The 26,349-nt window shown below is 34.1% G+C and overlaps 1 protein-coding gene across 14 annotated transcripts in view; it reads left to right on the top strand.

Annotated features, from left to right (window-relative positions):
- Nucleotides 1–26,349, top strand: part of EZH2 (enhancer of zeste 2 polycomb repressive complex 2 subunit) — a 110,220-nt gene that overhangs the window by 36,638 nt on the left and 47,233 nt on the right. For 5 of the 14 annotated variants that reach the window (XM_056799847.1, XM_001363210.4, XM_016426215.2 and 2 more), the window contains 3 exons: nt 485–595; nt 14,993–15,116; nt 18,952–19,080. In XM_056799847.1, the coding sequence (XP_056655825.1) occupies nt 15,000–15,116; nt 18,952–19,080 (246 nt within the window). In that variant the 5' untranslated portion in view covers nt 485–595; nt 14,993–14,999. Of the gene's footprint in view, nt 1–484; nt 596–10,839; nt 11,100–14,992; nt 15,117–18,951; nt 19,081–26,349 lie in introns of all 14 variants that reach the window. The other 9 variants (XM_003342060.4, XM_003342059.4, XM_056799848.1 and 6 more) reach the window with 3 other exon arrangements.

Raw genomic sequence — 26,349 nt, 5'->3', positions numbered from 1 at the left:
CATTTTAATTTTCCCTTTAGATGAAAATGCTTTATAGGCTCTCAGAAGTTTAGGAATCACTTGTGTACAGGTGAAATTTGAAGCCATATGAATAGGTGAAATTTCCAAGGGAGTGAATTTGATGAAACATAGTGGAGGACCATGGATTGCTACAGGTAAAAAGACAAGTGTGCCTTATGTAAAAAAGACAATTCATAGCTTAATATGTGCTTTACATTTTGTTAACTCATTGGTACTTACATCTAGCTACTGGTAGTGTGTTATCATTCCTATTACACATAGGGAAACTACTTATGGAAGTCCCACAGCTAGGAATTTCTGATGGCACCAGGACTTGAGCCTTAGGTTCATTTTCATACATAGCCACAAAACTTTATAATGACAGTACAACAATGATTGATACCCAAGGCAGCTATACAATGGTAGAACACAAGAGCTAGGAGGTACTTTAAAAGCCATCTAATCTAAACTCCTCATTTTACAGATGAGGAAACTGAGGCCCAGAGAAGAGAAGTGACTGCCAAGGTCCTGTCACAGCAAGTTATTAGTAGCTGAGCTGGGGCTGGAGTCAGGGTCGTCTGATTCCTGTTCAGGGGTAAGTGTCAGTGATATTTGTATGTGTGTGCGTGTGTATGTGTGAGTGTGCGCATGCATGCATGCATGCATGTATCTTTTAAATTCTTCTGTCTTAGAATCAATACTAATTGTTGATTCTGAGACAGAAAAGGGATAGGGGCTAGGCAATGAGGGTTAAGTGACTTGTCCAGGATCACACATCTAGGAAATGTCTGAGGCCATACTTGAACCCAGGACCTCCCAATTCCAGGCCTAGTTCTCTATCCACCCAAGCTGCCCATAGTGATTCAAATTTAATACATATTCATTATGGACTTAAGCTAAAACTAGATGCTGGGAAGGAAGTAATTGTTTTCCTCTACCAGTTTACAAACTATAGGGATTCTGTGCACTCCTAATACATGTTTTCCACCATTTTTCTCAGAATAATATAGAAAAATAGAATGTAGCATATGTATTTTGTTATTTGTTCAATGATAAAATTACTTTTAGTTTTAGATATGTCATGGTGAAAAGGGTCAATTTATGGTCATTGGCATAAATTACATTTGAGCACAATTATGTGTTTCTGATTTACCAAAAAATATCTTGTAAAATTACTACATAACTCTCTAGACAGATTTCAGAGAATAAAGAAAAAATAATAAAATCCAATATTATTGATAAATGAAATAAAATTTAAAAGTAAAAAAAGTTTATAATAAATTGAACTGAATTTTCATTATAAAATATAATTATTTTAGGAATAAGACCCAGGCCTGTGAATTCTTTAGGAAGCTCCTAATAAAGAAACTTACTCTGCTAAAGTAGTTTGGCATTTTCCCTGAAAATGAACAATTTTGAGGAGTTGCCTTATTTACCATCAGGGTCAAATAGCCAGTATGTGTTGGAAGTGAAACTTTAACCTGGATTTTCCAGGCCCAGGTCAACTTTTTGTCTACTCTTCCACATATTTCCATCTATGTGGAGTATTCCATATTCCAAGGGCTTTTTAAAGTTCTTACCTTTGGTCTTAGAATCAATACTTTATGTTGGTTTCAAAGCATAAGAGAGTGGTAAGGAGTAAGCATTAGAGGTTAAGTGACTTGTCCAGGCTCACATGGCTAGGAAGTATCTAAGGCCAGATTTCAACCCAGGACCTCCTGTTTCTAGGTCTGGCTGTCTTATGTACTGAGCCATCTACCTGCCCCTTATGAGTTCTTTAGTTCAGTGATCTCAAATTCAAATTGCAGGTTTAAACTTATGTTAGTATTTGTTTTTCCTTAAAGATTTGTTTTTATATTTGAACAAAGGTCCAAAGTGCTTTTAAAAAAATCAATTAGAGGATTAAATTAAAGTCTCTAGAGGGATTCTAGAGTCCAGTTCCTTTCTTTTGCAGACAAGAAAGCCAATACCAGGAGGATATGACTTGCTCTGAGATAAGATTTGAACGAAAATCTTTTTTACTTCAAGTCCAATACTCTGTCTACTATGCAGTCTCATGATATAATTTAAGTTGTGAAAGGATTGCAAAATAGCCTGAAAGACTGCAGATTTGTCCCCAGATAGTGTTAAGATCCTGGAACTTGGCACTAGTAAACTGTAGAGGTCTTGATAATTTAACTCTTTGAAATTTATAAAACAATTTATATCTCACTTGATCCTCACCACAACTCTGGGAGGTCTGTGCTCCCCAATTTATGGATGGAGATACTGAAGGGTCACCCAACTAGCAAATGTCTGAGATTGGATTCAAATTTGAGTTTGGCAGACCATAAGTCCTGCAATATGCATATGTGCATGCATGTGTATGTGTAGTAGTGTGGTGAAGCTGACAGACCCCTTCTTATGTTCTGCATGCATGAAATAAAATACATAGGATTACAAAGAAAAGCAATTATACTGCAATAGTTATTTAAAGAAATCTAAGTTCAAAGAACTCAGGTTAAATATTTCTGTACCAGTATCATTGAAAACCTTTTATTGAATACTTCCTGTAATGGGAAACTCATTACATAATAAAGGAACCCATTTCGGTTTTTTTTTTTAACTTACTTAATTGTTAGCAAAAAAAATCCCCTTCATTAGATTTAGTTGAAATTCTCTTTTTAAAAAATAACCAACACATTGATCCCCACTTTTGTCCTGTGTAATTATTTAGAATAAATTAAATTACTTTTATTTGGCTAATCTCTTCATTTTCCAAAGAAGGAAATGGGCTCAAATTGCTTCTGATTTTTTTAAGATTAGATAACTTTGAATATAAGTACAAGATTTTACTTGTACCTTTATTAATTTTCTTTTAAATTTTAGCTTATAATTGCTATCAAGATTTTTATAATCTTTAATTTTGTCATTCAGTATATACACACAGGCTTGTTGAGCATGCTTCTAATGTTTTCAATCCAACTCATTGTTAAAAATTGTGAAAAGGACAAGACCAAAGATAGTCTGATGTCAAGCTCACTGGACTGTGTTTTTCAGAATCTGTCACATTTCAAAACCTCCCCCTATTCTTTTTTTTTTTTAATTAGGACATTTTGTTTTTAGTCTATTTCTTCTATTTTGTATGGGGTCTCAAAAATTACAGCAAACATTTCTGTGTTCAAAGCTTCAAGTTCTTTCAGTACCCTGGAAATGAGTTCTACTTCATGTGAACTCATTTAAAATGATGATACTTTATTACTATTTTGTCATCTCTCTGATTTTGGCCTTCAGTTGCTGCTTAGAAATTATTTTTTTGATATTTTGACAAACATCAACACATGAAAATTTCATTAAACAAAGAACAGAAAAAGAATTGTATATGAAGTTGATCTTCTATTACAATTTTTAAAGTTATGAATGAGAAACAGGATGATGTGGTGACTAGAAAGCTGGTCTTAAAAGCAGGAAGGGCTATCTGGCTTTGTTTTCCATCACCACCAACCAACTCTACCCCTATAGCTCCATTTCCTCAGTTCTCTCTCATTTATGAATGTGTCATGCTTTCCAATTTTAAGATCACTTTTTGTGTTAGAACAGAAACAAAATAGTAGAATAGTTCTGCTTTTGCTATTTTTTGTTATCATACCAACTGGTCAGCTGGGGGCAGCCAATTTCTGCTTTCCTTCCTCTGAATTTTTGAAAAAAATTTGAAAACAAGACAAAAAACCCTTTGTTTTTTATAATTTGCTTGGAATCCTCATTTTAAGGTGAAATTGGTGAAACCTAGATTGCCATGACCTTTTGTCATTGTTGGGCATCAGCAGAAACTATTGAATGAGATGGTAAAGGCCGAAGGAGATGACTAATAGATATTTACTATTAGGGTCTAATGAGTGGCATGATGAAGTGAAAGCCTCTAAAACTGTATTGGCAAACCCATGGCATGTGTGCCCCTGCATGTTGGAGGGGACTATTCTATTCCCCTTCTCTACAGTACCCAAGGACATTTTTCATATGCCCAACCCCTCTGCCCAGCAACCCAGCATGAGCACTTCCCCTCTCTCCTGTCTGGGGTAATGCAGGGGACTCACAGGTGGCTCAAGGGTGCAGTTTGAGCACACTGTCCTCTAAAAGGTCAGCACTGCTCTAGTATATGAAGAACAACATTAAGTATGATACCTGCTCTCCTGGAGTTTGTATTCTAATAAAGCAAAAAATATACATAAAAGTTCTTTTATTTAATACTTCAGTGGGCTTGTAATCTTATTAATGTAAATGCTTGCTCTATGATACAGATTTCATCTCATCCCATTCCTTCTTTTGTATTTCTGCATGTTTCTTATGTATTCATTCATACATGCTCCATAGTGGTTCTACTTAGCAAGATGGAGGCATTCTTTTAGGTCTTTTAATACATTTTGCAAAGTCTTTACTTTTATACATACCTGGCTTATTTCTTTTCTGGTCATACATGACTTCAGTGGTATTTTTATGCCAACTGTAGTTTACTTATCACATTCACTTGGAAAAGTTGGGTTATGACATTAATTTTTTTTTTTAAACCCTTACCTTCCATCTTAGAGGCAGAAGAGTGGTAAGGGCTAGGCAATGGGGGTCAAGTGACTTGCCCAGGGTCACACAGCTGGGAAGTGTCTGAGGCCAGATTTGAACCTAGGACCTCCCATTTCTAGGCCTGGCTCTCAATCCACTGAGCTGCCCCCGACATTAATTTTTAAAAGTAGAATTTTTGTTTAGTGATTTGCATTTTAGTTTCAGAGGTGCTTTCAATCAATTTCATTTGTAATTGGCTTTTACTAAAATAGCTTTTCTGTAAGGAAATTTGAACTATATAAACAAACATATAGGTATACTAAGGAAGAGCTATTGTTTACATGGATCTCATGATTTGAGGCCAGAACAGAATTCTTGATTTCAGGAAAGTGGGAAGAGAACAAACATTAAGTGTTAGACACTGTGCTAAGTGCTTCATAAATACAATCTCATTTGATCTTTATTATAACTCTGTGATGTTATCCCCATTTTGCAGTTGTGGAAGCAGGATCGAGAAGGTAAGCCACTTGTTCAGGATCTTGTGGCTAGGAAGTGTCTGAGCCTTATTTGAACTAGGGTATTCCTAGTTCCAGGCCCAGGAAAAACTCAATTAACTCTCAGCCTGGCTTCAACCTTTAATAGTGGTGGACTATTAGATTCCCGAGTTGTAAAATGAGAAAAATATGGTATAACCTACCTTAATTAAGATATTATATAAATGTGAGGAGGGTTATGCAATTCAAAAGCTTTGTATGTTTGATTGGTATCTCAATTCCTTACCTGGCTGCACTACTTTTGAGACTTCTCTGACTGACTTTTTCACCATGCCTCAGGAAACCTCATCAGTCTGATTTCATCAGCCTAGGAACTCCACTTCCTCACTCTGCCTCCCTGATTGGGAGGTAGAGCTATGAACTGAAAGCTATTTAAGGAGAGATCTTAGCACAAACATCTCATTTCACCTGTCTGCACTAATATGAGACTTATTTAACCAACTTCTCCACCATACCCTTGTTACCTTCTCTTCTCCACCCATCATTTTCAACTTCCTTTTGTGTGCTGTCTTCACCCATTAGATTGTAAGTTTCTTGAGAAATTGGGACTGTTTTATTTTCATATTTTTATTCTAGTGCTTAAAATAGGTTCTAGTTCATAGCAGGCACTTAATAAATGTTTATTGACCTTTGACTATTGGTATGATGTCATAGAGCTTGAGAAACAAGAGGCTTCCTACTACTATTGATAGTAATTCTACTTCAGTTAAGACCTTTTCCCTCCTTAATAGTAAGGCTTTTATTATTGAAATTTATAAGACTTAACAGAAGGGTTCAAGAAATGCTTAGGTCTTAAACGCTATGGAGTTAAGTCAAGCCCAATAACTTTTATTCAAGAAGTGCTCCTTTTGGGGGTAGCTAGGTGGCTCAGTAGATGGAGAGCCAGGCCTAGAGACAAAAAGAAGTCCTGGGTTCAAATCTGGCCCCAGACACTTTCCAGCTGTGTGACCTTGAGCAACTCACTTAACTCCCATTGTCTAGCTCTTACCACTCTTCTGCCTTGGAATCAATATTGATTCCAAGACAGAAGGTAAGCCTTTAAAAAAGAAAAGAAAAGAAATATTATTTTTTTCAGATGTTCACGAACCATCTCCATAATAATGTAATCCAGAATTTTGCCAGAAATAAAAGTCAAGTTCATTGGCCTATAGTACGTAGAATCAATTTTTTGGAAATTGAGCCCTTTGCCACCTCTAGTCCTATGGCGTCTTTCCTTTTCTCTTTAGTCTAGAGACAACATCTATATTTTTTCATTAGTCTATTTGCCAGATTCTTTTTAGGACCATAGGATGTTATTGTTTATTTGAAGTTCTCAGGGGGAGTTATTTGCTTATTTTCCCATCCCTTTATTTATCTTGACCTTCAACTTCCTGCCTGTTAGGTATTGTTTTTTTTCTTTGTAGCCATTTTCTCCTTATCACAGAAAAGAGGGGCATAAGAATTGGACTGGTTTGTCTTCTCATTGTTAGCATCTTGTCCACCTCAATTAGTAATTAGTGCTATCTCTATAAAGAGGGGTTTTCAATTAACTTCCCAAGTTATTCCTTTAGTAATTCATCCATATTTCTATTAGTTTCATTTCCTGGGAGTAATAGAGGGACGATAGAAAGAAGAGTTGTGCCATGTTCTGAGGCCTGTGCCTGAAGAGTGAGATATGTGCCTTGCTCTTAGTATTGTCTGATGGATAGTAGAAATATAATATATTCTTCATCAGCCCTTAATAGTGGAGGTTACCCTAGTTTTACTCTAAAGAAGAATAAAGCCAATTTCAGAATAGCATTAATCTCAAAGTATAGTACCATCTACTATGCAGAAAAAGAAGCAATATTTTCTGGGCCATCATTGCCAGAAGATGTGAGTGCTTGACCACAGAGTGTACTAGCTAATATTTATAAAGTGCTTTAAGGTTTAGGGAGTGCTTTACATATATTGTCTCTTTTCCTCATAACAACCCTTTGAGATTGGTGCTATTATTATCATGTGTTTTTTATAGATAAGGAAATTAAAGCTATTGCCTCAGTAACTTTCCTAGCATCATTAGTAAGTGACTGGGCATATGAACCCAATTTTTCTTCACTACAAATCCAGGACTTTATCCATGCTGAGAGCATTTATTGTCAGGCAGGGTAATTTCCAGTGTCTTTCACCAAATATCCTCTGACAATTATAATGTTATACTTTGGGGAGACTATGTTGCTAAGAAACTATGTTGTTAAATTGAGGATCTTGCCCTTCATGGCTTCATAGGCTTAGATAATGACTTGGAGACCTTCAAAATGAAGTGTAATAATTCTAGTGAAAAGGTTTACTTTGGTGGTTCACTTCATGATTAGGTGGTGATTTATTTCTTCATTCAACAAACATTTATTAAGTGCCTACTATGTGCTAGTCATTGGGAATCTAAGTCCAAAAAAAAAAAGAAAGAAATATTCCTTGACCTCAGAAAATAAATACAAAGTAATTACTAGGAAGAGGACATTAATAACTAACTGGAGGTTTAGGAAAGGCTTCCTCTAGGAAGAAGACTTGCCTGGGTTTAGAAGGAAGTTAGGGATTCTATGAGATAGAGGAGAGAAGAGAATGCACTCTAGGTATTGTGGGAAAGTCTCTACACAGGTAGGAGACAGGAGTAATATCAGGTATGGAGAACAGCAAGAATGCTGGTTTTACTGAAATGTGTAGAGTCTGGGAAGAAAAGTAATGTAGAAGTCAGATTTGACTTTAAAAACCAAGCCTGGGCATTCATATTTGACTCTGGAGTTAATAAGACACCACTGAAACTTTCCAAGTATAGAGTGAGGGACATAGTCAAACCTATGCTGTAGAAACATAGTTTTGGCAGCTATGTCTCCAGAGGATAGTTTGTAGAGGTGAGAGATTGAAGGCTGGGGGATTATTAAAAAATTATTGATATCTTTTATTTTTACATTCTCTAGATTTCCCCTGAATCTTTCCCTCTTCTACTTTCCTGAGAGCTGTCTCTTATGTATAACAAATAATTTTCTCTAAAAAAAGAAAGGAAGGAGAGGGAAAAAAAAGGAGCATAATTGACCAGTGCATTGAAAAAAATCTGATGTTGTGTACTATGTTCTACATACAAGGCTTTTGGCCTCTGTAAAAGAACAGAGGGAATTGTTTTCTCTTTCTTTGGGGCCAAACTTTGTTTATGAAATTTGCAATACATATTTGTGTTTGTAGTGGTCACTTTTGCCATTTACCTTGTATTCATTGTGTATAATTGTTTTCCTGGCTTTTTAAAACTTAATTTTTCATCAGTTCATGTAAATTTCTTTGTATTTGTCATGCTCATTGTTTCTTACAGCACAATAATATTTGATTATATTCATGTCACCATTTTCTTTGTCATTTCCCAGTCAAAAGATATTTACTTTGTTTCCTGTTATGTTTTTTTTAATTTTTAAATAAAAAAGGCTAATTGGGGAAATAGTTAGGAGACTATTGCAGGAGTCCAGGTAAGAGGTATTGAGGGCTTGAACTAGAGTGTTAGGTTTGGTAAGTGGAGAAAAGGGACAGACAGAAGTGATGTTGAGGAAATGAATTGCTCAGACTTGGCATCTCATTGAGTATGAATACAGAGGAGGGAAGCATTGGGGACGACTACAAAGTTGTTGCCCAGGCTGTGATTGGAAGGATGAAGGAATAGGGAAGTAGGAAAAAGACAAGGTTTAAGGAAAAAATTAATTTGGTCTTTTTTGGACATGCCGAGTTTGGGAGCTGTCCAATAGGCAGTAGGAAAGATGGTAGTAAAAGGAGAGAGACTGAGAGTTGGCCAGTCTTGGCCTTTGTCAAATTTCCTTGTCTCTTCTTTTCCTTTAATTTCTATTTCTAGGTACAGGTATGAGTGAATATGTATATATCTTTAGTTTACTAATTTCTCATTCATCTATCAGGTAACTTCTGATTTTTATAAAACATCTTTTTGAGAATTTGCCTTTTTACTAGCTTGCCCAAAATGAAAAAAATATATTACTCAAGCTGTAATCTAAAAAAAAAAAAAGATAGCATTTTAACCTGTTTTATTGAGAAATGGTAGAAATAGACCAAAATTTAATTGTTGCTTATTTTTAATATATCTTTTTAAAACTCAAATGCAACTTGTGGTTTAAAGCTTTTTCTGGTCATATTCTTATCCTTACCTCTTTTTACCCTGTCCTCATCAATGTAGGGAGTTTCTGGGATAGAAAACAATGCCCTTCAGTGATACAGTTTGGAAATTCATCTATAAATTATAGTCTTAGAGAAATTTTTGGGAGGAGGGATGAGGTTATAAGTGATTTACTCATCATGATGTGTAGTTACCATGTGTTGGGTAGAATTTGAACCTTGATCTCACCAGAAGTCTGGGCCCACTATTTATTACAGATGTCCTGACAGTTGGCACCTCCCATTGTATATTCTTTTTATATTTTCTCTAAGTTGAATAATTCATTTTAATTTTTTGTCAACAATTTGTATCCTTGTTTTATGTGCAAAATTTACTTGATTTGCTTTTTTACTTTTAATTCAATTACTAATGTTTATATTTTTTATTATATAAATGAAATTATTCAGTGAGATTAAACATTAACCATGAAGCACAATCCTGAGCATACTTTTAGTAAGTTTTTCTGAATATCTCTTATCTTACATTTTAAGAGAAATATTTTAAATAACAGTGAATAAACAAAAAAATGAACAAAGGCTTAAAATAGGCAATTAAATTTTTTTCTTACTCCCATTGGAAAAATAAAATAAAAACAAAGTCATATGCATTTAAAATATAGATGATCAGGCAAAAGAAATTTCTACATTGTCCAAATCCAAAAAATGTCTTATTCTACATTCTGAGACTATGACCTCTCTGTCAGGAGGTGGCTAATTGTCATCAGTCCTGTTGGAATCATAGTTGGCCACTGTATTGACTAGAAATCTTAAGGCTTCCAATTTATTTGTTTTCATAGTGTTGTAGTTACATATAATTGTTTTCACAATTCTGGTGCCTTTACTTTGTATCAGTTTGTATAAGTATTAGTTTGTATAAGTGTTTTCTATTTCTTTGGCAAAGTCTCATTTCATTACATTTATATGCCATATTGTATTCAGTCATTCCTTAACTGATGATGAACATCCTCTTAGTTTTTATTTCTTTTCTATTTGAAAAAGTGGGACTATTATAAATATTTTTGTATATATGGATCCTTTTCCTCTGTTTTTGATATCAACTACATTCTTGGGGCATAGTGAGGTTGAAATTAATGTGAGTTAAAATAATGTGAAGTTTAATTTATTCAAATTACAAATAATGCCAGTTTGCATTTAATATGAACCAAAACTCAACACAACTTAGAGAGGTGCGATGCAGCTTGCATATGTAATAGATAAGTGAGACCAGCCTTCTAGTTAGATCAAGGTTCAGATTCTGTCTGATACATAGTGATTATGTTATGATTGGTAAATCACTTTAAAACTCTCATCCCTCTTACCCAAAATATCTTTAAGAATATAAATTACATTTGAATTTCCAAACATTGGTGGAGGTTTCCGTAACAGAAGCTCCCTACCCTGCTGAAGGTACAACAAAATGTGGAAAAACTAGGATGACCTATAGATTCTTTAGTTCTAGTGAGAGCTAGTCAAGGGTTTTAATATGCTGCTCCATGGCCAGTTTGCACTTGCCTATCGTCTTGCATGTGGATGTGATGTGCTGCTGTGTACTATATTACCAACAGTCATGTTAATTTTTTTTTAAAAGCCCTTAACAAAATGGAAAAAAGGAAGAATACTTCAGATGGAAACACTGCCAGCACAAAAAAGAAGAGGTTTGTTATTAGAACAAAAAATGATGTAATTGAACAGTATGACATGATCATAGCAACCCTAAGATAGAACAAGATGTTGGAATACCTGGATCTATGGTACAGAATATTATAAAACACGCAGGCGAAACAAAAGAAAAAGACAAAGTTGCATCAGCTTTTGGTGGTTTGCAAAAAGCTACAAGGAATTGAAGTGGTAAGTGATAGAAATGGAGCATCCTTTAGCTGTGTAGATTGAAGATTGTAATAAAAAATGCATTCCTCTTTGCAGAGCAGCCATAAGCTTCATGCTTATTTAAGGCAGTGAAAGAAAATGGAAGTGAAGTAAAGAGTGAAGAAACATTTACTACCAGCATTGGTTAGTTAATTAAATCACTTTAAAAATTGAGTTCCATTGCATATGTTAAAATTTCCCGAGAGGTGGCCAGTGCTGATGAAAATGCAGCAGCTAAATGTTTTGGAGAAAATCGAAGAAGGTGAATGCATCAGTCAAAACATTTTTTTTTTAACGTGAATGAAACAAACTTGTTCTGGAAAATGTTTTCTAGGGCTTTTATTTCTTGGAAGAAAAAATGACAATTGGCTTAAAGTGTCTTAGATCCTTAGGTCACCTATCATTTTTATTGGGAAGTAACACAGAAGGGGTTTTAAATAAAAACTAATGCTGATCTGTTTGGCTCAAAATTCTAGCTCTTTTAGAAACTATTAACCATCTAATGCTTCTAGTTTTTTGATGGTCAAGTCACAAAGTATTGGTAACTAAAGCTGTTTTTTCAAGACTAGTTTTTACGTTATTTTAGCTCAGTGATTGCAAAATATTACAGGGACAAAAATCTCACAGTGGGAGCATTACTGATTTTAGCTAATGCTTTGGTCATCCAGCTACACTTGGTTCATAATGTGAGAATGTGAGCAGGTGAATTTGTTGAGATGTGGATAAAGCTTTTTATACCTTCTGGCATAATGTATTCTGGGTGATGTCTATGAGGACTGGTATGGAAGCATGAATGGTGGACTATAAGTAAGGAGAGGGGTTTGGAAGGGCTACAGATATTTCCAGGGTCCCTGTGCCTATCTGCTTGATGATGGCAATTGGTGAGCAGTTATTGCTGGTGATAATAAGGAAGAAGGGCCTCTTCTTCAAAGTGATTTCTACTATCTGTGATGGGGGCTGGGCGAAAAACAGGTCTAATGGTTTAGAAAGACACTAATATTCCCACAGCTTTTGGGTTTAGGGGTACTGTGCTGTTTCCATCAGGATTTAAAGGGAGATGATGGTAGTTGCTGGTTTTGATTTTTGTGGTATGTGCTACCTCCTGTGTCTCCCTTATTACCCACCACTTATACTTGGTCTTAAATCATTACCAAATTAGAGGAAATTATAAGAAATCCAATGACTTTTTATCCTTACATGTCAGAGGTACAATTGAATAGCTATGGAGTCATGTTTTAGAGTATGAAGTACCTTATGAGCACTGCTTCCTTCCATATCTCATGAGTGTTCTGCTCAGCAGTATTACCAAAGTTTTTTCTTGCTAGGTCCCAGATTTTAAAAGTGCTTTTTGGGATTTAAAAGATAATAACTAAATCACCATCACTGCTGCCTTCTCAACAGAAAGTGAACTGAATCCAAAGTTTGAAGAGCCATTTTTAAGCTTTTTCAATGACAAGAACCATTAAAATTTTTTTTTATCCTGAAAGAATTTGTTTATCAAGGTGTCATATTTAGAGTAGTACTTCATTACTACAAAAGAAAATTAAAATATAAACTGTATTACAATTATAGTGCACTTTAAAGTTTGTGAAACTCTTGATATCTGTTATCTCATTTGATCCTAATAATAATAGCCCCAATGAGTCGGTATGAATATTATCCCCATTTTACTGATGAGTTAGTTGAGGCATAGAAAGGTTAAGTTATTTGCCTTGAAACACAACTAGTAAATATTAAGAGAAAGGATTTTCAAATGTAATGCTCTATTCACAATACTGTTCTGCGTATGCTATCATTTGAAACCTCAAGTAGTAACTGGATTATATATTAAATAAGATTAAGGCCAAATTCAACAAAAGCATAACTGTCATAATCTTACTTTTTCTCTAATCCTCTACCTAACCAAAAGAATCTGCTTATTCTCCTTGTAGTCTCCCCTCACTCGAAGTTCTCTATTTCTTTCATCTTTTTACCAGTCACTCATGCCTGCAACCTCAGTATTATTTTCATTTTTTTCATTTTGATTTTGATTTTTTAAACTTTTCCCTTTTGTCTTAGAACCAACATTGGTTCTAAGACAGAAGGGTCACACAGCTAGGGAGTGTCTGAGGCCAGATTTGAACCTAGGACCTGTTTCTCAATCCACTGAGCTACCCAGCTGCCCCTTCAGGATTATTTTCAGCTTCTCTCATTTACCCTATAAATCTCATCTCTCACCAGATCTTATTATTTCTTTCCCTATAACAATTTCACAAAGCTACCATCCCAATTCTGGCCCTTATCACCTCTTTCCTAGATTCTTCTAATTGGTCTTCTTGACTCTAGGCACTTCCTATTCTAATCCATCCTCCACTCAGTGCCAGAGTATAGAGATCCTAAAGCTCTTCAAGGTTTGCTAGTTATCTACCTTCAAGCTCAAATATAAAATCCTTTGTTTGGCATTTCAAGTTCTTCATGGCCTGACCCCTTCCCACTTCTTTGATCTTTTTTCTTTCTATTTCCTTTCTTCTATTCCCTCTTTATGATTCCCTTATATTAACCTACTTGCTCTTCTTCACACATTCCCGTCTCTTCTGTGCCTTGGTAAGGACTCTTTCCTTGAACCTTCAATTCTTAGAATTCTTGGCTTCTTTTTAAGGTTCTGTTCAAATAATATCTCTTCCAGAAGGCCATTCTTGATGTTTCAGTTGCTACAGCCAGCCCCTTTCAGGTTATCTTGCTTTTTCCCTTGTATTCATCTTGTATGTTGATTTACCTATGTTTCTCTCATAAGGATGTTGTTCTTGGAGGACAGGGACTGCTTCTTTTTATTCCCAGGCATTAGCTCAGTGTCTGGTATATAGAGCAGTCCTTAATAAATGTTTGACTGATTGATAAAAGGAATTAACAAAAATATATGAGACTAGAAGTCATTCCCTGGTGGAAGAGTTGGTTAAAGGTTATGAATAAACAATTCTTAGAATAGTTTCAGTTAACAACCATGTGAAAACTTGCTCTAAGTTATTAATAATCAGAAATTGCAAAGCAAAATAACTGAGGTTACCTTATACTCAGCAAAAATAACAAAAATTATCAAAGGCATCTATGACACCAAAAAGGGTTAAGAACCCCTGAAGTAAAGGAATAATATATGTGGAATGGGATTTTGGAAAGACAAAGGACACTAATAATAATAAGTTGGGGGAGCTGTGAGTTGATCCAAATATGTTGGAAAGTGTGTTAAGTGATTAAAATGGATTTTGATGGAAATTGCTGTTAGGTGATATAACATGCACTATTCCTTCATCTGATCAAACAAGTTTTGGGAATTTGGTAAAGGTAGGAAGAAAAGGGAGATGATTAGGTAATGTTAAGTGGAAAAGAGATAAGAACTGTCTGTATAATTTGCACTATAAGTAGACTTTACATAGATTAAACTTTCTTTTTCTATTTTTGTTGCTTGTGATTTTCCTACTTCATTTAATTTTTGGTTAGTCTCTTTGAAGATTATGATTTTTATATTATTTCTTATGTGTGTAATAATCAATTCAGCAACCAAATCTTGTATTTGCATAAAAAAGGGTTTTAAAAATGGTCAAAGCTAGCTTATGACATGATGCATTTGACTGCTTAATCATTGGTCACATTTTAATAAAATGATTATTTTAGGGCTTTAGATCCCTTGTAAATTCAAAGTTTATTTAAAGTTATGGTTTATGAATTTTTTTTCTGAAAGTTGTACAGAATGGGTATATTTTTGCAAATGACAATATAGTTAAACAGCTTTCCCTTTATTGTTTTTCATTTGCTTATTTGAAATATTGTTGAATTAGATATAACTGATTATGTTTAGGTTACATAGATGAGTTATTTTAGTGTGAAACCATTGCTTTTAGGACAATCATGGGCCAGACTGGAAAGAAATCCGAGAAGGGACCAGTTTGTTGGCGGAAGCGCGTAAAATCTGAATACATGAGACTGAGGCAGCTCAAGAGGTTCAGACGAGCTGATGAAGTAAAGGTATGGATTTATCTTTTTTTAAAAAACATAATTATTTTGAACTTAAACACCAAAAAGAGCATTTATATGTGCAGAACCAAACATAAGAAAGCTGTTTGTATATGAAACATTGAACCTTTATTTCATATCATTTAACTAAAAAAAAAATAGATTCTACATACTACTTTCAAAGCCATTTACTGTTTCCTTCTGAACTTTTTTGTGTGTTTAAAAAAATTATTTTAGTGACCTTTTGAGGAGTGGGTGAGTCAGAGGTATAATTTATTGCTAACCCATCTTTTCTCATTTCAAATACTCCAATGAAAAAATAAGAGAAGGGAAAAAAATCTCTTGTAACAAAGTCAACAAATGAAACCACATAGTGACCACATGTAACATACTTCATGATAGGTCCTCTGGACACATTGTTGATCATTGCATTAATGATCAAAATTATCAAGTCACTTTTCTTCATAATACTGTCTTTGTATAAATTGTTCTTGATTCTGCATGTTTCACTTGGGGTCACTTTATATCAATCAGTGTTCTCTGAAATTTCTTATGTCATTGCAGCACAATAGTATTTCATTATATATCCTAATTTGTGGTGCTATTCCTTAGTTGTTTAAGAGCAATTTATAAAGCACTCCTTAGTTTCTAGTTTTTTCTTTTTCACTTTTTAATCATCCTTCAGGATGAGTTTTTCTTTTGGCTTTTTTCTTTTGTTTTTCTTTTGGCTGTTCCATCACCAGTGTTATTATTCCTCTAAAAACCCACACCCCCAATTCTCTCTTGTTTTCCTGTTAAATTTGATATTTTTCTGCACCAAATTGTTTATGTGTGTCTAATTCTTTGTTTCAGATGAATGAGGCTCATCTGATGCCCATTGGCCCTCCATATTTATATATTTTCACAAATAAACCAGTTATGAGAAGTTTCATTTCCTAGTTTCTCCTTTCTTCATGAATGTATTATTCCTTTTATTATTCTCTATTTTCTTTCCCCTCTTAAAACCCTCAAAATAGAACTTTATCCACCACTAGTTCCTCTAAAGCTCTTTATAAAGATATTAGTTTCTTAAGGGTTACTTGTATATTTCTTCCCCTGTTATTAGAAAGCTAGCAACCTATCATTATAGCGCTGTTTCCAATTGCCCAAGTGAATTTACCTTTCTAATTTTCTGCAAATTTTTGTTTTTGTATTTCAAAATTGCTAGTTGGCTCTGATCTGTTCTTCAGAAATGATTGAAAGGCCTCTCTTCCGTTAAAGGTCCACCTATAGGATTATACTCAGGTTTTGTGGGTTAATTCTTTCTTGGTTATTAGCTATCCCATTTACCTTTTGGAACTTTGTATTCTAAGATTTCTTGTTTCATAGTAAGAGTTGCCAGGTTTGGATTGTAATTCCTTTGGTACTTGAATTCACTCTTCTTTTTTAAGACTTACAGTATTTTTTCTTGATGCAAGAGCTTGGGATTTTGTTCGTGACACTGATGAGACTTTTGGAATCAAATTATTTCTAGCTTCAGTTTGCTCTTTTTTTTAAAAAATAGATTTGGACAGTTTTCATTTATGATTTCTTGGAATACAGTGTCCATTTAAAAAAATACTTTTCAGTAAGTTCAGTGATTCTTAAGTTACTTCTCCTTGTCCTGTTTCCAGGTTCTTAGTTTTTGATATCTGATAATCTTTTTTTTTTCTCCAAATCTTTTGATTTTGTTCTAGTATTTCTCTTACTAAATCATTGATTTCTGTTTGATCTATTTTAGTTTTTAGGGAGTTCATTTCCTTGATTAGGTTAATAAAAACTATTCTTCTGAGTCTTCCTCAAATCCTAGATGATCCTATTATATCTTCCTTTACAACTTAACTATCCCATTTTCCAAAGCTGCTCTTCTAAAACTGTCCATCACTTCTCTGATCTCCCTTGACTTCCCCACTCTTCACTCTTGCCTCATGTTTTATAGAAAAACATTGAGGCCATTAGCTTTGAACTCCATTGCTCCTTTTCTTCATCATTGTGTTTCACTATATGCCTTCTGTTATTAACTCCTCTTTTACCTGTCTCACATGAAGAAGTGGCCTTATTCCTTAACTTGACTAACCTTTCTACCTGCATAAATAATCTTGTTCCATTTTCTTTCCTCCAGTAATCTTCAATTTTTCCTGTCAACTGGCTTCTTCCTTAAGCCTGCAAACATGCCCATGTCTTCCCCATCCTCAAAAAACTCATTCAATCCTTCGACCCATATTAACTATTATATCTCTTCTGTTCGCTATAGCTAAATTCCTTGAAAAGATAGTCTACAATAGGCACCTCTGCTCTTACTCTCTTCATAACCCCTTACAATTCAGCTTCTGACCTCATCATACTAATTGAAACTGTTCTCTCCAGAACTATCAGTAATCTCTTTCTCAACCCTCATTCCTCACCTCTTTGCAGCTTTTGACACTATTGGTCACTCTCTTCTTCTTGATACTTTCTTCTCATTTTTTGAGATGCCAGAACTACCTTTGGTTCTCTTAACCTTTCTGACCACTTCTTTGGCTCCTTTGCTGAATCCTCATCCATGTGATGTCCTCTAACTTTATGTATCCTTCAGGGTTTGTCCTGGACCCTCTTCTCTCTTTATATTACTACTTCACTTGGTGATCTCATATCTCCCTGTGGATTTAATTACCATTTTTATGATGCTGGTTCTTGAATCTACTAATCTTATTCTAGCTTCTGCTGACTTCCAGTCTTGGATCTTTAATTGCCTTTCAGATTTCTTGGATATAGAGATATTGGTTTCCTTGCTGTTCAATTTAGGAAACTTCAGTTCTCAACTCTGGATATTTTCTCTGGCTCTGTTGCCCATGCCTAGAATGCTCTCCTTACTCATCTCTACCTTTTGTCTTCCATGGTTTTAAATTCTAACAAATCCTACTTTCTACAGGAAATCCACTTGCAACCCCTTTTAATTCTAGTCAGACAACTAATAGCCAGTAAACATTTATTAAATGTCTACTGTATGCCAGGTACTGTACTAAGTACTAGGGATATCAAAAGAAGCAAAAGATAGTGAGTTTCTGCTGTCCAGGAGTTTACAATGGGAGAGACAACCAGCAAATAAATCTGTACAAATAATCTGTATATGTATAGAATAAACAGGAAACGAGAAAGATTCTAGTACCATCTGTCTTTTAGTTATTATTTCCCCTTTAGGTATTTAAATATTTCCTATTTATGTAGTAGGCTATAATAAATGTTTATTGACTGACTGGACTTCCAGACATATTTTCCAAATACATGTAGGATTTCCTTGTGTGTGTGTGTGCTACTGTTTAAAAGGAAATCTTTGTGTTTTAAAGCATACATTTTACATGTCTAACTTGTTTTACACATTTAAATGTTAACAATTTTGACTTGGCAGAAATATGAAAAGCTTTCATTTGAAATGCTACATTTTTAGCTAAGGTCATGCTATGATAAAGCAAATGTAAATTTAATCATATAAATAGTGGTTATATTTTGGCAGTTATATAACCATATTTGAAATAAATAATATTTTTACTGTAAGTATATACCAAGAATTTGCACTTCCCTATATAAATGTGGGACTTCCTTGTTTTTGTTTATTTCTAAAAATCAGTTTGCCTTTCTATATAACAGGGAAAATGTTAGTCAATATTTTTTCAGAAATGTTCATTTTTTCCTACTATAAAATACTAAGCATGTTGTTTTATTTATATATATGTTTCTATATAAATTCAAGACAATTGATTTATTTAGAATTAATTTCATTGACAACTTAGGAATATTGCTTGATGACTTGCAATTAACAAATTCCCTTCTTCCCTCTATTTCTTTAAAGAGTATGTTTAATTCTAATCGGCAGAAGATTCTAGAAAGGACAGAAATCTTAAACCAAGAATGGAAACAGCGAAGGATACAGCCTGTACACATCATGACTTCTGTGAGCTCATTGCGCGGGACCAGGGAGGTTGGTTAACATGACATGTTGTAGTAATTGTCAGCACATTTTGGTTATATTAGTGGAAAATTGGTTGGAAATTGTGAGGAAATCATTGACTTTTCAGCATGCACATCTTTTTTTTGTTACTGGATTTTTATATGAAGTTATTTATCAACTATTTAAATATTTTAATAATAAGCTTTGGCACCATCACTGGATTTCCATTTCTATTATAATATAATATCTAATATTTATAATAATAAGCAGAATTGACTTAATTAGCATGAATTAGTCTCATGCTAAGAATTCTTTTGTGTCCATCCCCCCACAATGGCTTAAGGAATGTTTTTGTTAGATATTCTTTTAGAAGGCTGATGGTCTTTCTCTGTTAGAAGTAAGGACTTTGAATTTGGGCTCCAAAGAATACTGAACTATACTGAATACTGAACTTTTTAGCTAAAACTCCAGAAAAAGTGATTGTAACTAGCCAGATCTAAATTTAAGCTACAACAAGTCTTATTTCTGAGTTAATGAAATATTTTAGATAATATATTTTATTTTTTATAATTAGACCAAGAATTAGATTTGTTAATTTTGGTCCAGTATATACTATTGTTTATTTTTTAAAAACAATTGAAGTTTGAGCAATTCACTATCACTTCTAAGAGAAATAGGATTTCCGTTTTCTAGTTTGGTTGGCACTAACTCCCAAGAAAAGATGAAGCCATTCCTTCTGCATAATGCATTTTATTGTTCTGACTATATGCTTTTAAATTTCTGGGAATTAAAAAATTTCTATCTTCCTTGTCTCTTTTTCCTTTCACCTATCCTTAGACCATTCCCATGCCAAAATAGTAGGGAGAAATTGAAATATGAATGATTCATTTAATTTGTTCTCTTTGAAACATAAAAACATTATGAATATTCAACTTGGATTAATTTATAAACTTTCATTTTTGTTGTATCACATTGAAAAGTTTTTATAGAAAAATAAAATTTAATAGCATGTATTTTTTACATTTTATTTTATTTTATTTTATTTTTAAAATTAGTTTATTTAGTCAATTTAGAACATTATTCCTTGGTTCCAATAATCACATTATTTCCCTCCCTCCCCTCCACCCACCTTTCCCACAGCCCACACGCAATTTCATTGGGTATTGTTTGTGTCCTTGATCAGAACCTATTTCCATGTTGTTGATGTTTGCACTAGGATGTTCATTTAGTCTGAATCCCCAACCATGTCCCTTGGATCCATGTATTCAAGCAGTTGTTTTCCTTCGGTGTTTTTACTCCCATAGTGTTTCCTTTGCATGTGGATAGTGGTTTTTCTCATAGATTCCTCCTAGTTGTTCTGGATCACTGCATTGCCACTAATGGAGAAGTTCATTACATTCGATTGTACCACAGTGTATCAGTCTCTGTGTACAGTGTTTTCCTGGTTCTGCTCCTTTCACTCTGCATCAATTCCTTTAGGTTGTTCCAGTTCCCATGGAATTCCTCCACTTTATTGTGCCTTTGAGCGCAATATTATTCCATCACCAACATATGCTACAGTTTGTTCAGCCATTCCCCAATTGAAGGGCATCCCCTCATTTTCCAATTTTTTGCCACCACAAAGAGCGCAGCTATGAATATTTTTGTGATTTTTTTACATTTTAGATAAAAATTAAACTATAAATGATTGAGCAGTAAAGTGTTCTTTGTCAGAGCAAAATAATTTTTAAAAATTGGGAATAGAAAAAACTAGCATTAATAGCAAATATTTATTTATTTGTTTATTTTGCTTCATGACCTCCATTTTTAGAAAAGAAATAAATAAGTCCCCAGACTCACTACAAAGCTTTGAATTGGTCTCATTGAACTGTTTTCACCAGTAGTTCCTGCCTAGTGATGTTTCCCCCCCTCTTTTTCAATGATTTTTATAAACTGTTTACCTGATCTAAGGCAATATCTCTGCTCTTTCACATTTTTGTTTTGTGATTCTGTATGTATACTGAAGATGGAAGAAACTGATGAAATAGTCAAAGGACTGCCTTGTACTAAAACCTTACCAATATTATAGGAGGAACATGCTTGGCAGAATGTCAGATATTGCATATCTGAACTAATACTCAAAAATGTTTTTATTTACCAGAATTTGAAAGAACCGTTCAAATGTTGTTATTAATTATAATTAATAACACACATATATATATAAAATTAAATTTATGATAATTATAAAATTAATAATAAGAAAAATAAGTGCTTCTTCTTAGGCATTGCAGTGCTTTCCTTACTTATATGTAAGCCTTTTATGTTAGATCCAAGATATTGAGAGTACTCTAGAAGTTGATGGTAAAATCATTCCTATTTCTTGATAATTTTCAATTTGCCTTCTTTGCTTTGCAAAGATTAGTTAACTTTATTTGACCATTTGGTAAATAATGTCTGGGGAAAAAGACATCCGATTCAGGTGAAATGATTTGACAAAGATAATGACTTTAGAATTTTTAATTTTCTTTATTTGTATCCAGAAGGTATGCTTACCAAAAATATCCTTTTAGATACTTGGAGATCATTGGTTGCTGCTTTAAAAAAAAAATTCCTTTTTATGAATCTGACACATTAAGGAACATTAATATTTTTCTACAAAAGGAAAAAGAAGACTACATATGGAGCAGAAATGTGCTTTCAATATATTTTCACATTGAAAAATGTATCTATCTTTACCTTCTTAGTAGTATATTTCAAATTTTAGGTCCCCCCTCCTCCCAATATGGTATTGCTTTTCTGTAGCATTTTCTGAATGTCTTTTTGCTTTCTACAGTATATCTTTTTAAAAAAAGGGTTGATTTATGAAGGGAGGGCCATCTAATAGAATGTTTTTCTTGCTATACTGAAGTGCCTAATTGAGATTAGATAGCATAAAATAATCAGCCCTGGATATCTTCAAGTTCCATTTCACAGCACATGAGTTGGAATGAAGGAGACAGATGGTCGGATTAGAGTTTGGCAAGATGGGATCTGCTAAGATCCCCTTTCCATGGGGAAAGGGAATTTGGAAGCAAAGCAGCTAAGTGGCATAGTATATAGTGTTAGGTGTGGAGTCAGGAAGACTTGAGTTCAAATGTAGTCTCTGATATGTATTAGGCCCATGATCCTGGGCAAGTCACCCAACCTGGTTTGCCTTAGTTTCCTCATCTGTCAAATGGGCTGGAGAAGGAAATGATACTCTAATATCTTTGTCAGAAAATCTCAAAATGGGTTCATGAAGAGTTAGATATGACTAAAAATGATAAAATAAAAAAATTCAAGAGGAGAAGATATAGTATTGAATTGGTTTACTAGGGAGTTGAATCAAAGAGAAGTTTAGCCAGAGCAAGGGTGTTGGCTTGGGAATGAATAGAGTGGCAGAAGGTATGGAGGTCATAATAACTGTAAAGAGCAGTGTTAAAGGTCATAAGAGAACACATGGAATCATGGAGAAAAACAGAATGGTAAATGACAGGAATTTTAGAGTTTATGAACCTTGAAGTAGAACATGTTCTATAAAGGGTATTATCATCTGTAATTTTGGTATAGTAGAGGAGTAGCTCATAGTTCCTTAAATAAACCAAGTAACAGGGAAGTTAGGGCATTTGAGGGAATATCACTATGCATGTTAAAATTCTCTAGTATTAGGACAAGATATGAGTAGGGAGAGAGAATGAGAACTAGGTTCTGAACTCAGTTGAGGAAGAACATTGTTTTGTGGCTAAAAATGTAACAGTGGAAGGCCTGGATTTGGTGAAGTTTGGATATTGGTGAGCTTCAAAGGAGAAGTTGCTCAATAAAAGTAGAAGAGGGAGAGTCTGAGAGTGGTGTGAGTCTGTAACCATTGAGGCTGTCTCTAAGTGTATAACAAGTACTGCAGCTGGTGGCAAGCAGAACATTGTTATCAGGACAGAGCTAGGTCTCAGTGAGGGCTAGAGAATAGAAGGAGTGAGAAAGGGAGTTTGTTAATTATGGATAAACTTTCCAAGTGGCATAATTAAAGCAGATGTCAGGGAGTAAAGGAATAACCAGTTGGGCATAGGAACTGTGTTTGTACATTGCCAGCTGAGATTTCAGAATCACTGGGATGGGGGCCAGTATTTTGGATGGGTGGATGCTAACCATTAAGGAGTGAGTTTAGACAGAGATACATTAAGAAGAGGCATGTAGTAGGCTATTGAAGGATGTCCCTTGAGGTCCAGTCTTAAGCAAGTTAACCATCCAATCATTGATTTAGAGCTGGGAGAATTTGAATGGTCATCTTGCTTAATCTCCACATTTTATAGCCAAGGAAACTGATTTGCCTAAGGTCCTTATAGGCATTACAAATCAGAAGTGGGATTGAAAATCAGATTTTTCAGTTAGATTATGACTTCTGAGACCTCAGGAGGCCTATTGCAGAATAGACAGGAGTAGTTAGATTATGGAAACTTGGTCAGGAGGTGAGGGAGAGGGGTAGTGGTGGATATTGTATACTTTGGAGAAAGCTAGAAGCCTTGTGGCAGCATTAGGTGCAAGAATTCTTGTCTTCCCATATGAGACTTTGAGCCCTCAAGATTGCATTCATATGCCATAATTTATTCAGCTATCTTCCCAATTGATGGGTACCTACTTTGTTTCCTGTTCTTGATGACAATAAAAAATGCCTTTTCTCTGACTTTTTCTCAATGCACACATATCTGTATAGTTATATGTTGATGTTTATGTAATTAGATATATTTATATATATATTTGTATTATTTTAAAACAAAACAATCAGAATAACAGAATATTATTTATCTAATGATATTAAATTTTTTTAAGTAATACCTTTGAATAACAGGACAGTTTTAGTTTACAATAAGTAAAATACACATAAAGACAAGTTGACAGAATTGTTTTGTTTTTGACAGTAAAAGAGTATTATTTAAAAAAAAAAAACCATTACCTTCCATCTTAGAATCAATACTTGTGTATTGGTTTCGAGGCAGATGAGTGGTAAGGTCTAGGCAATGGACTTGTCTAGGATCACACAACTAGGAAGTGTCTGGGGTCAAATTTGAATCCAGAACTTCCCATCTCTAGGCCTGATTCTCAGTCCACTGAGCCACTTAGCTACCTCTGGACTATTCATCCTTGATACAAAACTTTTGGAAACTTTGCTTGGAAAACTATGGCTTCCTAAAATATGGATGGTTTGTTGCCATTTTGCCAGAAATTTGTTTAGCAATAGATCAACTTTATAGGGTAGAAATCTATGCTGTTCATATAAACCTTTTATATGTAGAATCAGGCTTCCTGGTTTACACTTGGAGAATACATTCTTATAATCCTGGAATGATTTGATTTCTGCCTACATTTCATTATTAGAGGTTCTCCCAAGTCATTAAAAAGTGAGCTGCTATACTCTAGCATCTATTAGTCTTGGATGTTAATAGGATGATGTTAATAGGATGTCAAAGTTCTTTGGTCAGAGAAATTTTCAGAATCTAAGTTAATGGAACCCTTCTCTCAATCTCTTAATTTTCTTGATAGCTACTCCCTGACCTGTTGTTTTGTGTTGACCTGAACATATAACACCATAGTTTTCTCTCTTTTATAGTCTTCCAGAATTTTCTGGAGACTAAGCAGGATTATACGGGGGGTGGGGGCAGTGGCAATTGTATTACAGCTGATATTACTTTTGATATTTTTGTATACTTAGAATTTTTTCTTCTTTGATCTCTTTGGAAGATATTCTTAGATGTCAAGAGCTATTGCATTTTTTTTTTCGATCTTTCTGCTTTAAACAGTATTTTACCCCTTAATTTTACTATTTATTTATTTGCACATTTGTTTTTTATATCCTGTCTTGTCTTGTTGAACATAGCATCTATAATATCAGAAGCTTTTATGTGTTATTTTGCCCTTCTTAGATCTTTTGGAGATTGTCCAACTTTCTATTTTTGTTAAGAAGCATCTTTAGTCGATGTAATACACATTTTATTATAGCAGTATATGGACATATATTCGTTATGATTTTTAGTACTGCTTTCATGTCAGCTTCTTTTTTAGTCATTAAAGCAAATACTGCCCTGTATATTCTTTAAAGAATTTCATATATCTTTTTCTTGGCATGTTTTGCAGTGTTCCTCTTTCGTTTAAATATATTTTTGTGAAAAATTGATATTGTATTTACCAAAATTTAATTTTTTCTCTCAATCACTTTACCTTTCATCTCTAAGGTAGTCTTACAGATGGAGGGCAAAATGAATGGTGGGAGCAAAATATTTGGCGGCAATTCACTTTTCACTATAAATAAAAATGATTTCCAAGAACCTTTTCAACTCTAAAGTTAGTGGTTGCTTATCTCTTAGAAAGACAATATTACTAATTTTTGATCAAGTTTTAAAACAGGTTTGCTTAAAAAAAATAGTCCACTGGGGTTTGTACTGATAGGAAAGATTTAATAATTGAAAAAAAACTTCCTTCCAGTATGGAGTTTTAACTATTTACAGTGGAATTCCACATTACTATATAGTTCCTTCAATAGTTTGGTTATTTTATTTATTCATGCTTACAAAGTGAAGTCAAATGAAGACTTACATATACATATAACTTGACTGGTCAGATCCCTTGTAATGATGCTGATGTTATAGAGTAGTAGCATAAGAAGATTTTGCTGAAAAGAGAAAAAGGGAAATGTAGTTTAGTAGCTACCTTTCTTAGAAATTCTAAAAGATAAGATTGTAAGATCACAGATTTAGTATTGAAAGAGATGAAAAAAATTAATGAAGAACTGTATGATTAGAAAGGAAGGTAGACTGATCATATATTAAGAATGAGAGGCACAAAGCCCATAAAAGGCCTGAGTGGTGCATTTGGTATCATTGAGAGGCTAGATGAACAAGAAAGGAATTATGGGACAGCATAGCTAGGAGATGTAATCTGAGTAGTGAAAGAGTGGGTTTATAGATACTTCTTACCAAATTTTTTATTTTTTATTGATATTTCCCTCCTTTTCAGTTCTGGGATGGTACCTGGCCTAATTCTCTATCCCTTTCTCACATCTCAAGGGATGTTACTGTCAGACATTATTTTTGCTTACTTTGGGGCTTACAGTGATTTAAAGGTTCTTAATTTATAATTTGTAATTATAGCATTTTTTATAGAAGTATACACAGTGCTTGATAAAGTAGACCTTTTGTACTTTCTTACAGATTGTCACTTTAGACAGTCAAAAAAAAGGATACTTCTACTTGAACTTGGCATTTCATTCTACCTTATTTTTAATGAATGGATCTTGTTTTACATCGTCTTCAT

This window comes from Monodelphis domestica, chromosome 5, assembly GCF_027887165.1.
Source record: "Monodelphis domestica isolate mMonDom1 chromosome 5, mMonDom1.pri, whole genome shotgun sequence".
Taxonomy (NCBI): Eukaryota; Metazoa; Chordata; class Mammalia; order Didelphimorphia; family Didelphidae; genus Monodelphis; species Monodelphis domestica.
This window is presented reverse-complemented; position numbering and strand designations above follow the sequence as displayed.